Raw genomic sequence first — 12,292 nt, forward strand, 5'->3', positions numbered from 1 at the left:
GTTGTTCTCACAAATTAGAAAAGATAGAAGCTGTTCTGTTTTTGTTTTTTGCCCGCACTGTGCAGTGGTGAATGGTTCAGTGCTCCTTAAGGCACTCTCGTACTGACGTTTGCCTGCACTCTGTGCTGGTGAACGGTAAGATGTTTGCCCGCACTCCGCGGTGGTGAACGGCTCAGTGCTCCTTAAGGCACTCTCGTACTGACGTGTACTGCAGTCACATGAGTTGCCGCCTGCCTTTCTTTTCCCCCAGCGTAATCCCAACTATTTTCACTTTCTCTAGGGAGCCTGTTTTCCTACCCTTCGTTTTAATTTTTTCCTGGATCCTCTAAACTCTGTGCCTCTCAAGATGTCAAGCCCCTGTCTGGATCTCACTGTCACAGGGCTGAACGCTGCTCGTCGGTGTGCTCGCCTTAGGTTCTCGTGTGCACCGCTGTGTGTTTCGCTTTTCTTTGAGTTAGTACTGTATTGATCTGTGGGGTTTTTTTTTTTCTTCAATTTTTCTTCATAGGACCTTGCTAAGAAGTACTCTGACAAGCTAGAATGTTGTGAAAATGAAGTAGAAGAGATAATGGAAGAAATACGTTGCAAAGCAGTCGAGCGTGGCACAGGAAACGAGCACTACAAAACGACGGGGATTGCCACAATCGAAGTCTTTCTACCTGCACGGTTAAAAAAAGTGAGTAGGTTCCCCAGATTTACAAAGGTATTCATGCTCAGTTACCTTAGTGATGTGATTAAAGAAATAATGAGTTCTTTTTGAAGTTGCAATCCAAAGATAAAATTCTTTTAAGTTGCTTTACATATTGAACATTAATAAACCTAAAAGTTAATTTTATGGATTCTTAAAACTGGAGCATCTACAAGGTAGTCTGGGCTCCAGGCATCACAGAGCTATGCATCACAGTCTTGCCTTTTCTAGAGTTTGAACAATCGTTTAGCAAAAATGGGGAATAAAAGATTACTTCAGGTTTTCTGAAACTGTAGGCAGTAGGACACATCACACAGGAATTCATCTTTCTTTTTCTTTGCTGGTGGAGCCAGAGCACGGTCAGCTGAGTGCCCAGGCGGGGCTGCCGTGCATGGAGCCACCTTGTGTCCCGGGCACGTCCTCAGGAGTTGAAGTCCAGAAGTGTCACGGAGGCAGGGCACCCAGAGGGGGCTGCCCCGTAGGACTGAGAAGGGTTCGTTATTCTCAGAAGAAATGAAAATAAGTGTGTATCAGGATTACCCTGTGACCCAGCTGTTTTACTTCAAGAGAAGTGAAAACTGTACAAAAACTCTGTTCACAGTGGCCTACAGTGGAAACAGCCCTAATGCCTGCTGGTGGACAAATGGGGTGCCCCCATAAAGTGAGTTACTCAGCCATGAAAGGAGCAAAGTACTGATATGCTGCGACACTCAGAAACGTTTAGAAAGAAGCCAGACACAAAAGACCACATACTGTGTAGTTCCATTTATATGAAATATCTAGAATAGGCAAATCCATAGAGAAAGAACATAGTTTATGGTTGTCTGGGGTGGGAAGCGGGAGGGAGTAGGAGGATAGGGCATGTTTGGTGAGGAGGTAGCGAAAATGCTCTCTGTAAACACACCAGAAACCATCGACTCTTATACTTTAAACAGGAAACTTTAAGATATGCAAGTTACATCCCTATAAAGCTGTTAAAAATTTCTAGGAAGAATAAAGAACTTGATGAGAAAAAGGACCTTATATATGTATCTACCTCAGAATGCCAGTTCATGAGTTTAAAAGGCAGTGTGTATGTACAGACTCCTCTCTGTGGGGTCACACAGAGTCGGACACGACTGAAGTGACCTAGCAGCAGCTGCCAGTACCAAGTGCCCAGGACAGCAGACCACCGATCAGAAAGCTGATTGGTGAGTGTGGGATCCGAGCAGGTGATTTGCACGGTCTCGTCCTTGGTGGCCCCAGTGAGTCCATGTTTCCTTCTGAAGCCCAGCCGTCGGGGAAGGAGAGGTGCCAAAAGCTGTCCTGCCGCTCCCTTCTCGGTGGCTGCGGTGGGTGCGCGCCGAGGTGGTCCTGGCGCCGAGGTTGTGGGTGGGTCCTCATGGAGCAGAGGCAGCGCCCTGGAGCAGAACAGGACCTGCCCCTCTCCCAGCAGACCTGCCCCCAGAGGCGGAAGCCCGGCCTGTGGGCCACACTGCTGCCCCCGCGAGGACTGCTGGGTCACGGGCAGGTTTTGTTCAGTAGCTTCCTGCCAGGCACGTGTTCTTTTAGTCCTTACCCAGAGAGACCTGCGTGTTTTTACATCGTCTGATATCAACTTGTCTGGTTTTATAGGCAGGGTAACAGTTCCCAAAAGTGTCAAGTTCAAGTGCGTTTTGTCTTTATTTTTATACAGGATAGGAAAAACTTGTTGGAGACCCACCTGCACATCACTGGCAGAGAACTGAGGTCTAAGTAAGTATCCGTGTGCCTGTGGCCCAGGGGCGCTCAGCTCCCTTACACCTGCTCGTTTGGTCCTTCCCGTGAGGCAGATGTGAGCCTCGTCTCACAGTGGAGGGGAAACTGAGGCTTTGAGGCTGAAGGGCTTGTTCAGGCTCACTGGCATTTTAGGGCAAAGCCAGGACTTGGACCAGTCTCCTTTACTCACAGTGTGACTTGAGAGCAGGTGGGAACCCTGGATGTGTGTGCTTGGTCCATGTTTGAATCAGTAAGTGATAGAGATAGGAGGCAGCCTGATACTGGCCAGATCATTAGTTTTGAATTTTATGCCTTAATGCACCAGTGGCTTGCTGTGATGTTCAGTGAAGTAGTTTGGCCAGTTTCAGGCTGTTGGCCCATCTGTAAAAAGAAAAAAAATACTGGCCTGTCACATTCCAGTGAAAATCTGACTTTTGAGACCTGGTCAGTTGTTTGATATCCTTGAACATTTCTCAGTGGTAAGTGTTTTGATTGCCTCCAGGGCTAGGTAGTCTGTGTTTCCCCAGCTGATTTTCCACATTTTCTTCTTTGGTCTGTATCAGGGCTGTTAGAGCTGGGTTCAGGAAACCTCGTCCACTCAGCACATAGTGAGTGGAAGATTGTATGAACAACTGCCCCGTTAGGGGCTCCTGCAGGGAGACCACAGGAGGTGTCGGGGATGGGTATTCTCTCCTGCAGCTAGGGCCCTCCTGTTCAAACGGATACACAGCACCCATGGTCTGTGCTTCACGAGGAACCAAGCAGTAAAACAGATAGTTTACAAAAGGATATGGTCTCTGACACAGTTTCAAATAGCCATCTAGTAAGCTCGCTCTATCTGAAGTAATGTTTGTGCATCAGAAATTTGTAATACAGGGTGTTTCTGAGAAGAATGTCTAAAATAGCTGTCACGGTAAAAATCTGTTTAGTGGATAATACATAACAAATTGGGTTATCTATAGTTCTCTGGTTTATTTTACAGAATAGCGGAAACCTTTGGATTTCAAGAAAATTACATCAAAATTGTCATAAATAAGAAACAACTTCAACTAGGTATGTTACAGCACAGTATGCAGAATTTTTAAAATCAAGTTACTAGAGAAATACTGACTTTGTATCTTTTTCCTCTTCACTCTTCCTCTATTCAAAACTTTGGGGTGGCTTTATCATATGTATAACTAAAAGCCAGTTATTTTAGAGTTTGATGCTCAGTGGAGGTCTGATGGGATGCTGCAGGATGGGAGTCAGGGTGTGCTGCAAGGGAGATGGCACTTCTCTCCGTCTGAGTGAGCACGGCAGGGGCTGCGGCGGGGAGCGCTCCCGCAGAGAGCCTCAGGCAGAGCTCTGTCGTGTGAGGGATTGGAGAGGTCTGGCGAATCTGAGTGTGGACGGTGAGGAGAAGCTAGTGCTTCTTAAGGATGGAGAGCAGGCAGAGGCCACGTGGTAAAGCCAGTAGTGGTGGTGCTTAACCCAGGGTGATTTTGCCACGCAGGGGACATTGGCAATGTCTGGAGACAGCTGGTGCTAGTGGTAAAGAATCTGCCCGCCAGTGCCAGTGCAGGAGATGTCAGAGACACAGGTTTGATCCCTGGGTCAGGAAGATCCATGGAGAAGGAAATGGCAGCCCACTCCAGTACTCTTGCCTGGAGAATTCCATGGACAGAGGAACCTGGTGGGCTACAGTCCATAGAGTCACAAAGAGTCAGACAGGACTGAGCAACTTAGCACACACGCATAGAGACATTTTTGGTTGTCATGACTTGGTAGCAGGGGGCCAGAGGAGGCTGTGCTCCTAACAGTTAATGGGAGGAGACTAGGGATGGTGCTGAACATCAAGGCGCAGAAGAGCTCTTATACAGGGACTTCCCTAGTGGTCCAGTGGCTGAGACTCTGCGCTTCCCATGCGGGGCCCTGAGTTCAGTGCCTGATCAGGGAACTAGACCCCACATGCCACAGCTGAGAGTTTATATGCCACAGCTAAGACCCGGCACAGCTAATAAATAAATGAAAATAAGTATTAAAAGACTTATCCAGCTCACAATGCCATAGTACAGCTGAGAAAGCCTGGGTTCGAATCTCATTCATATTTGCGTTTCTAGGTAGGGGGAAAGCCATTGATGCTGGGGAGTGACCCACAATTATATTTGTGTTTCAGAGGCCACTTTGGCTGCAGTAGGGCAGTGGATATGAAGGGGACGTGAATGGACTGGGGAGTCCAGTTAGCTTCTGGAGCAGTTCAGGCAGGTGCTGTGTCTGTTTGGTTTCCAGTAAGTTCCCGTGGCCTCCAGAGAGAGGTGCACATCCCAGCCTGGTTGGAATGCGGCCTCCCCAGCCCAGCCCCGGTCTTTCTTTCCAGCACTCCTGCCGGCCGTGCCTGTGGCCTGCTTTAGGGGGCATTTCATGGCGTCTCGCCTCTGTGTTGGTTGTGTGTGGCATCCTTCGTTGTGCAGAAATCTTCGATTCTGATGTTATCAAATCCAGCAGTTTTTCGCCTTGTTGTTGGCGTTTTAAGGAGTTCTTTCTCCAACCGCAGGACCACATGGATAGTCTTCTACAGTTTCTTATATGAAGTCTTTATCTATTCAGAGTCCCTCTCTATATGTAAAAGCTAGATTCCAGCTTTAGTTTTCTCCCGATAGTGAAAGTGAAGTTGCTCAGTTGTGTCTGACTCTTTGCGACCCCATGGACAGTAGCCTACCAGGTTCTACCGTCCATGGGATTTTCCAGGCAGGAATACTGGAGTGGGTTGCCCCTACTAAACGTGTCTTCAGTAAACACGCTCACTTTTTGGTGTCCCCTTATTAGGGCCGTGTTTCTGTACTTTCTGCTCTTTTCATTTACCTGTAGCTTTGTTCCTGAGCCAGAACCATAGAGTTGTTTGTGTGTTTTTAATTATTGTGGCTTTAGTTTTAAAATCTAGTAAGATGAGTACCACTCATGGCTCTTCTTTATCAAGGTAGCTTGGCTGCTGATGGATCTTTATTTTTCAGCATAAATGTTAGAATGGTTGTTGAGTTTCTAAATACATATATGTATGTTTGTATGCATGTGTATATGTATGTCTATGAAGGTATGTTCAATTAGAGTTTTCCAGAAATGTTCAAATTTATGTTTGTAGTTCATAATATTACTTCGTTATTTTATAATGTTTCTGATCTGTATTTACACTTTTTCATTTTATTTGCATTTTGACTTTGTTTTTATTAGGTTTGTATGTTTGATTAACTTTTTTCATAGAGCCAGCTTTTGATTTTGTTAGTATTCTCCTTCATTCTGTTTCATTGACTTTCCACCTCTGTCTTTACTCCTATCTTGTGTCTGAGAACATGGACAATAAGTGGTTTATTCAGGGCCACAGGGTTAAGAAGGGATGGAACCCAAGGTATTTGTTTTTACCACTTCAGTAAATCCCCTCTCCCAGTGTGCTCCTGCACTCTGGCTCCTGGCCCATGGCTGAGAACTGGATTATGCCTCTAGCTGGAGGTAGGAGAATTCACCTGCAGGACTTCCTCATTTTCCTCTTGTGTTGCCTAGCAGAGTGCTCTCTCTAGAGTAGATTCTCAGACAGTGATTGCTTTGACTTGATTTTAGGATGAGAATAAAGAATATTGAAAAGGATTAATATAGTCAGCTCATTTCACTGACTGATTTTAACCCATGCTTAACAGTTAATGCAATTAAACAACCAGATTTAAACACACTCTTAGCAGTCGTGGCATGGTGGTTTGCAAGGGCTAATGCAAGCTGGAGAATTCCATGTGACAGAGAAGATGCCCTGTTACCCAGGGCACTTCCTGACTCTTTATAACATGCGTTTCTGATTGTGACAGGGGAAACGCTTAAGGAGCAGGGAGTGACCCACAATGTGAAAGCTATGGTTCTGGAACTAAAACAGTCTGAAGAAGACGTGAGAAAAAACGTCCAGGTTGAAGAAGAAAAGCGCAATGAAGCCAAGCTAGAAGAAAAAAGAATTCAGAGGACTAAAAGAGGACTGGAGATCCTTGCGGAGAGAGGTGCACAGAGCTTCAGACTTTTCTGCTCAAGTCCTCGAAGGGGGCGGCGAGAATGGGCTGGGCTCGGGAGTGGAGAGTTGGGGGTATCACAGTTCTCATTGGCCTTTCTTTCCCAACAGTCTCACATTTTTTATGCCCCCATCACTGCTTTTTAACCTTGAACTAATGGAGTCACTCTTGGCTTTTTGCAGCTGAGATGGTGGTGGATCCAGAAGCCACACCATACTTAGACATAGCTAACCAGACAGGCAGATCAATCAGAATCCCTCCATCAGAAAGAAAGGTAAGTTCTGTAAGAAACGTGTGGCTTGCTCTTTGATTTGCTGTCAGAACAGAAGTGGATTCTACCTATTTTGTCTTGGAATGTTACATAAAGGACTAGGAACAGCTTTCTGTCTCCAGCTGATAAACAAGAGAATGTCACCTACGACCCTGCTGGCCCACCCGGTGAGTTCAGTGCGGAATGGCAGGACCTCCCTGTCCTGGAGCAGTGGCTTCCTGTGGCAGTGCTTGTCCTGGTGCAGTCCATCTTCCTCGAGGCCACATGCCCTAGGGGGTGGATCAGAATGGCAGCGGGGGCTGCCCTCTGGCCCTGCAGCCCCGCTCTCTAATTGGAGTGAGGGGACGCGGCTTTACCTTGGAGCGTTTCCAGGGGGGTCTTTCTAGCCACCTCTGCAACGTGGCCCGTGAGATCAGTCTCTGAGCTGGAATCCAGTAGCTTCTTACATGAAAAGCTTTAGTGGCTGTGGGTCATGTTGATTTTAATTTTTTGGTCTTTAAAGGACATTTTTGAGTAGGTTTCACTGTATGGGTTACATTGTTTAAAGTTAAATTTTAATAAGAGAACTTTGTAACTCTCAGTTGATTTTTTTATGGTAATTATTTTCCCACTGTAAGTATTGTATTCTCATATTAATAATATTTAGATCTTTGTGGAAAACATTAACAATATATAAGAATTCAAATCTAAAAATATTAATGAATTTTAAGGAAATTTGAATCGTCTTACAAAAATTGTTTCAGAAATGCTACAGTTGACAGATTCGTCAGAGAAAAACCCAGTTAGGAATAGAAAGTGAAATGAATGAATGAATGTTTCTAAAAAGGGTACAGTCGTCACTGGCTTCTTTAAAATACGTTTAGTCTTATGGATACTAGAAATAGACCCAGATCAGCAGATACTAAAATAAACGGATGCAAACAAAGGGACGGGCACATTAAGTGTCCCTCAAAGGGACAGACTCACTAAATGGAGTTCTTGTTTCAGTGTTTAAATGAGATGAAGCTTTAATTCTGTTTTCCTTAATTTTGACTTTTAGATTTCGTTGTGATCTTGGGTTGGTTTGTTTGTTTTCACGTTCTTTTATTTCTTTAGACTTAATATGCTTTTAATATAATTTGTTTTCTTATAATTTAAAGTGATGTTTTTTTAAACCCTTATTTTTCCCTAGGCCCTTATGTTAGCTATGGGATATCATGAGAAGGGCAGAGCTTTCCTGAAAAGAAAGGAACATGGAATAGCCTTGCCATGTCTGTTGGACGCTGACAGATATTTCTGGTAGGCACTTTTGTCCCTGGTGGGGTCCAGTTTGGAGGAGGGCGGCAGTCACACACAGCACCTTCCCCAGCCCTGTGCGCCCCAGACTTCAGGCTTCCCCCGAGATGGTTCATGTCAAAGGATAGTTATGATGTAGACTGACCGGTGAACTCTTTCTCCCCAGTGTATTTCTAATTGATCGCTAAAGAGTTTTATAAACTTATTGCGCTAATTTTTTTTTTACAACAAGCACGTAGGATTTCATGTCTGTTTCTTATGATGCGTTGCCCACCTGAACTACAACTGACTCTGCAGTCCCCATCAGCTTTTCGCCTGATGGTTTTGGTATACACGTTGGTGATCATTCTCCAAATCCATTGTTTCATAGGGGCTCAGAATAATGATAGCTCGTTATTCCTTCTGTGTTTATTGCTGGAATTCATTTGAAAAAGACTTTCCCTCATCAGTCGCTTGGTTCTCCTGAGGTACAGTTTGTACAGAAAGACAGAACAAAATGCTTGGTTCTTTCTCCTTATTTTCTTGTTGTCAGAATAAATGAGTGGCTTCCCTAGCATCTTCTAAAGATGACATCACTGGTGAGGCTTCCTTGCCTTTTTTTTTTTTTTTTTTTAAGTGTCAATATGCGCTCATGGCTCAGTGCTTGTGGTGGCCATCTTCAGTGGGCAGGTGGTCCTGCAGCCCTTTGCCCTGATGCGGTGGCCTTTGTACTCTCTCTTGTCCAAAGCTGGTCCAGACTCACCCTGGCTGTTTCCTGCCCCAGCACTTTCTCTGGTGCCTCTTAATGGGAAATGATACTGAGACGCTATGATCCAGGCAGATGAAACATTTGAGAGATAGACTTGATGTGTGCAGTGGTCAAAAGGTAATGGCTTTAGTGGTATTTTCTTTTCCATTTTGAGAAATTCCCAATATATACAGTGTACTTCAACAAGATAAATGGTATTTTTAGTTTGCCAGCTGTACAAGTAGCACCTTGCGTTTTAAGTGAACCAGCTTAAACATAGGCAGAAAGGGGGATTTATTTTCTAAAATATTTGGGAGGCAGGGAAGTAACCAGAACAGGGCCTTGGTGCCTCTGCCGTTTTCTTCTCCTGCCTCCAGGCAGTGCAGGCTGTAAGTTAGTCATTAAATTCAGATACGTTTTTTATTTCCTTCCACAGTTGTTTCTAACTTTTTGTTATGGAAAATCTCAAACATACATAATAATAGCGACTAATATAATGAGTCCCATAGACTTTGCATTCATCTTCAGCAGTTATCAAGACACGGTCGATCTTAATGTGTCTGTATGGGCCTTTCTGTTTTGTTTTTAACCCTGGAAAAACCCTTGAAATCATTTTCAGGTCTCAGGGAACCCTTGAAAAACAATAACAACTCTCTTTTCAGTTCACAGTACATTCACATGTTCAGTGAGAAGTAGATATAGTAACCCAATAATAAGTATCGGTGCCCTTTTAAGTAGAAAATGTTGTTTTTCTGGGGAATCTGTTTATTCAGGCCAGCTTACTAGCATACTTCCTGTGCGAGTTCCCTCTCTTCGTCAAAGGGATCCACTCGTAACCAAGGCAGCGTGGAGACGGAAGAGACGTCCTGTCTGCTTTCCCCCGTGACGTCTTCCTCCCTTCTCCAAGTAGCTCGAGTTCTCTCCCAGCTCTCTGTTGCACATCTCAGGGTGTGGTGCGTAGCAGGCCTGAGAGCAGCTTCTCTCCCATTTTCAACTAGAAAGGGGAGTTCTGCTCTTGGCCAGGGTGGAGTGACCGGGACTGGGTTTCCTCTCCCCTGCCTCAACTGAGACACGGGGCAAACTGTATACAAACAGTGGTTTTCTGGCGATGCAGGACAGTGGTCCCTGAGGTGGGGAAACAAACGCGGGGGAGCCTGTGGATGGTTTCAGCTCACTGCCTGGCATTCCTAGACCTCAGCGTGGGAAGGAGAAACCTACTAAGGGCCTCCCTTTCTCCCCCGAGTGCACGAGCTGGAGCTCAGGGAGGAGGGAGCTGCCTGAGGGACAGCATGGTGAGTGCAGAGGGCACCCCAGGGCTCTGCCATCCCCCCACAGAGAATTCAGTGGGGCGTGGCAGCAGAAGGAGGACTTGTTTCACCCTCCAGACTGCTCTGGTCCCACCTAACAAGGCATCACACCACCACCTTAGATGACGTTTTAACTGCATCCTGAGCAACGATTCACTGTACTTACTAGCTCAGACAGTAGAGCATCTGCCTGCAATGCAGGAGACCTGGGTTCAATCCCTGGGTCGGGAAGATCCCCTGGAGAAGGAAATGGCAACCCACTCCAGTATTTTTGCCTGGAGAATTCCATGGAGAGATGAGCCTAGTGGGCTATAGTCCATGGGGTCGCAAAGGTCAGACATGACTGAGCGACTAACACACACACACTGAACCCAAGCACAAGAAATACAAAAAAAAACTGCACACAATCCAGTTCCTTGCTGCCAGTAACAAAACTATAAATGACTTTTTAGCCAACTTTCCTTTTTTTAAAGAAAGCAGATACTAAGCTACCCTGGTGGCTCATATGGTAAAGAATCCACCTGCAATTCGGAAGACCCAGGTCCAATCCCTGGGTCAGGAAGATCCCCTGGAGAAGGGCGTGGCTACCCACTCCAGTATTCTTGCCTGGGGAGCATTCTAGCCTGGGGAATCCCATGGACAGAGGAGCCTGGTGGCCTGCGGTCCGTGGGGTCACAAAGAGACAGACGCGACTGAGCGACTAACATTGTCACTTTCAAGCTTTAGCTCACCTTTCTTGAAATTAATATCTCATGTAAAAATGTGAAACTTTTAAGGGAAATATAGTAGATTTCTATTAAATAACTGACTTAAGCCCAAATGTGATTTAATTTTTCTAAAGTGAGGCTCAGTATATTTTATTTAAATCAATGTTATACATTGACTTTAATGTTTTTAACATGAAAATTTGTTGGCTATCGACTTAAGGCTACTAAAGCAAAATCAATAAAACATACTCTAAGACCTAATTTTATATCAAGGCATTACATTTCTGAGTGACATGATCAAGTTCAAATGTAGTCCTAACAATTCCAAAATTATTATATAAGGTGATATCATCTCTTATCATAAGGCTGCCATGTGAATAAAATGCGTTATTTTTTTAAAACTGAAAGAATGAAGTGACCTTCTTCACATGAGTCCTGTGCCTGTGTTTTGGTTTTGGTTTTGGCTGCATACACACTCTGTCCTGGGTAGACTTGTATGGGCGATTTTATTTTTAACTGAAAGGAGGGAGGCACTTTCTGTCCTTGTTCTCGGTGTGTTACACGAGTGAGCCTCTTCACACAGGTGGGACTTGGAGAGCCATGCTGAATGCCAGCTGCTTTCCTGAGGACGGCGGGGTAGGCTGTCCCAGAAATGCAAGGTGTCTATAGGTAGATCAGTCAGTCTCACCTGGAGTGGAAAGTTACACCACTCAGGGCCCATGAACTTCTTCCTCTCCCCTCAATGTCAAGTTCTCAGGCGAAGCAGAGACTTGGAGAAGGTGCCCCTCACCTGGTCAAACAGCTGTGTGTGTGCGCGTGTGTGTAAAAGATAGTGTGTATGTTACAGAACATTCACAAAGATGAAATGATCCAGCAAAGCAACCACAAGTAAATAGGAAAATCCTGCCCTGAGCAGTTATTCTTATGCCCTAATGGATTCTCCAGTGTGTACCCTGGCATGTGAGCATTCCGCTTAGGAGACTAATGCTTTTTTTTTTAAAGTGTAAATGACAGAGCGCTTTTGTTTTTTTATTTTTCCCAAGCAGATTTTGATGGGCAAGATGTGAAACAGTTTGATTTTTAGTAGGAGACCAGCAGAAACAGACGAGATCTCGTTTGTGGATGTGTCGTGCATGGTTCCATGTTTTACTTTCCTGCCGAAGCGGGTTCAAGCTTGAGATCTAGATTGCACTATGAATTTCTAACATAATCACAGCTGGAAGTCAGGTGGTCTCAAAGTCCATCTGTGTGAGCCCTCCGTCGTCTCGCCTGCCTGCTGCTTGTATCTGGTTCAGCACTGGGCCCCAAGATCAGCTAGGCATTCAGAGCCTGGCGTTTTTCTGCATTGCTTTCCTCCCACCTTAATGTCACCGGACATGAATGTCTTTGCCAATCTTCATCAGTTGAGGCATTCACATAAAGGGAGAATTTTCTTTTGGTGTCCTTTTTAAAGCCTTGATTCTCACTTTGGCTGTGTATTAGAGTCACTTAGGGGGATTTGGGCTTCCCTGGTGGCTCAGTGGTAAAGAACCCACTTGCCAACGCAGGAGACAGGAGG

At 45.2% G+C, this 12,292-nt stretch overlaps 1 protein-coding gene across 2 annotated transcripts in view; it reads left to right on the forward strand.

Annotated features, from left to right (window-relative positions):
- Window positions 1-12,292, forward strand: part of NUB1 (negative regulator of ubiquitin like proteins 1) — a 36,884-nt gene that overhangs the window by 10,073 nt on the left and 14,519 nt on the right. For both annotated transcript variants that reach the window (XM_019959351.2, XM_019959352.2), the window contains exons 3-8: window positions 509-676; window positions 2,364-2,422; window positions 3,408-3,478; window positions 6,256-6,438; window positions 6,630-6,721; window positions 7,890-7,996. In XM_019959351.2, coding sequence (XP_019814910.2) covers window positions 509-676; window positions 2,364-2,422; window positions 3,408-3,478; window positions 6,256-6,438; window positions 6,630-6,721; window positions 7,890-7,996 — 680 coding nt within the window. The remainder of the gene's footprint in view (window positions 1-508; window positions 677-2,363; window positions 2,423-3,407; window positions 3,479-6,255; window positions 6,439-6,629; window positions 6,722-7,889; window positions 7,997-12,292) is intronic.

The sequence above is a fragment of the Bos indicus genome, chromosome 4 (assembly GCF_029378745.1).
Source record: "Bos indicus isolate NIAB-ARS_2022 breed Sahiwal x Tharparkar chromosome 4, NIAB-ARS_B.indTharparkar_mat_pri_1.0, whole genome shotgun sequence".
In the NCBI taxonomy this organism is placed as follows: domain Eukaryota; kingdom Metazoa; phylum Chordata; class Mammalia; order Artiodactyla; family Bovidae; genus Bos; species Bos indicus.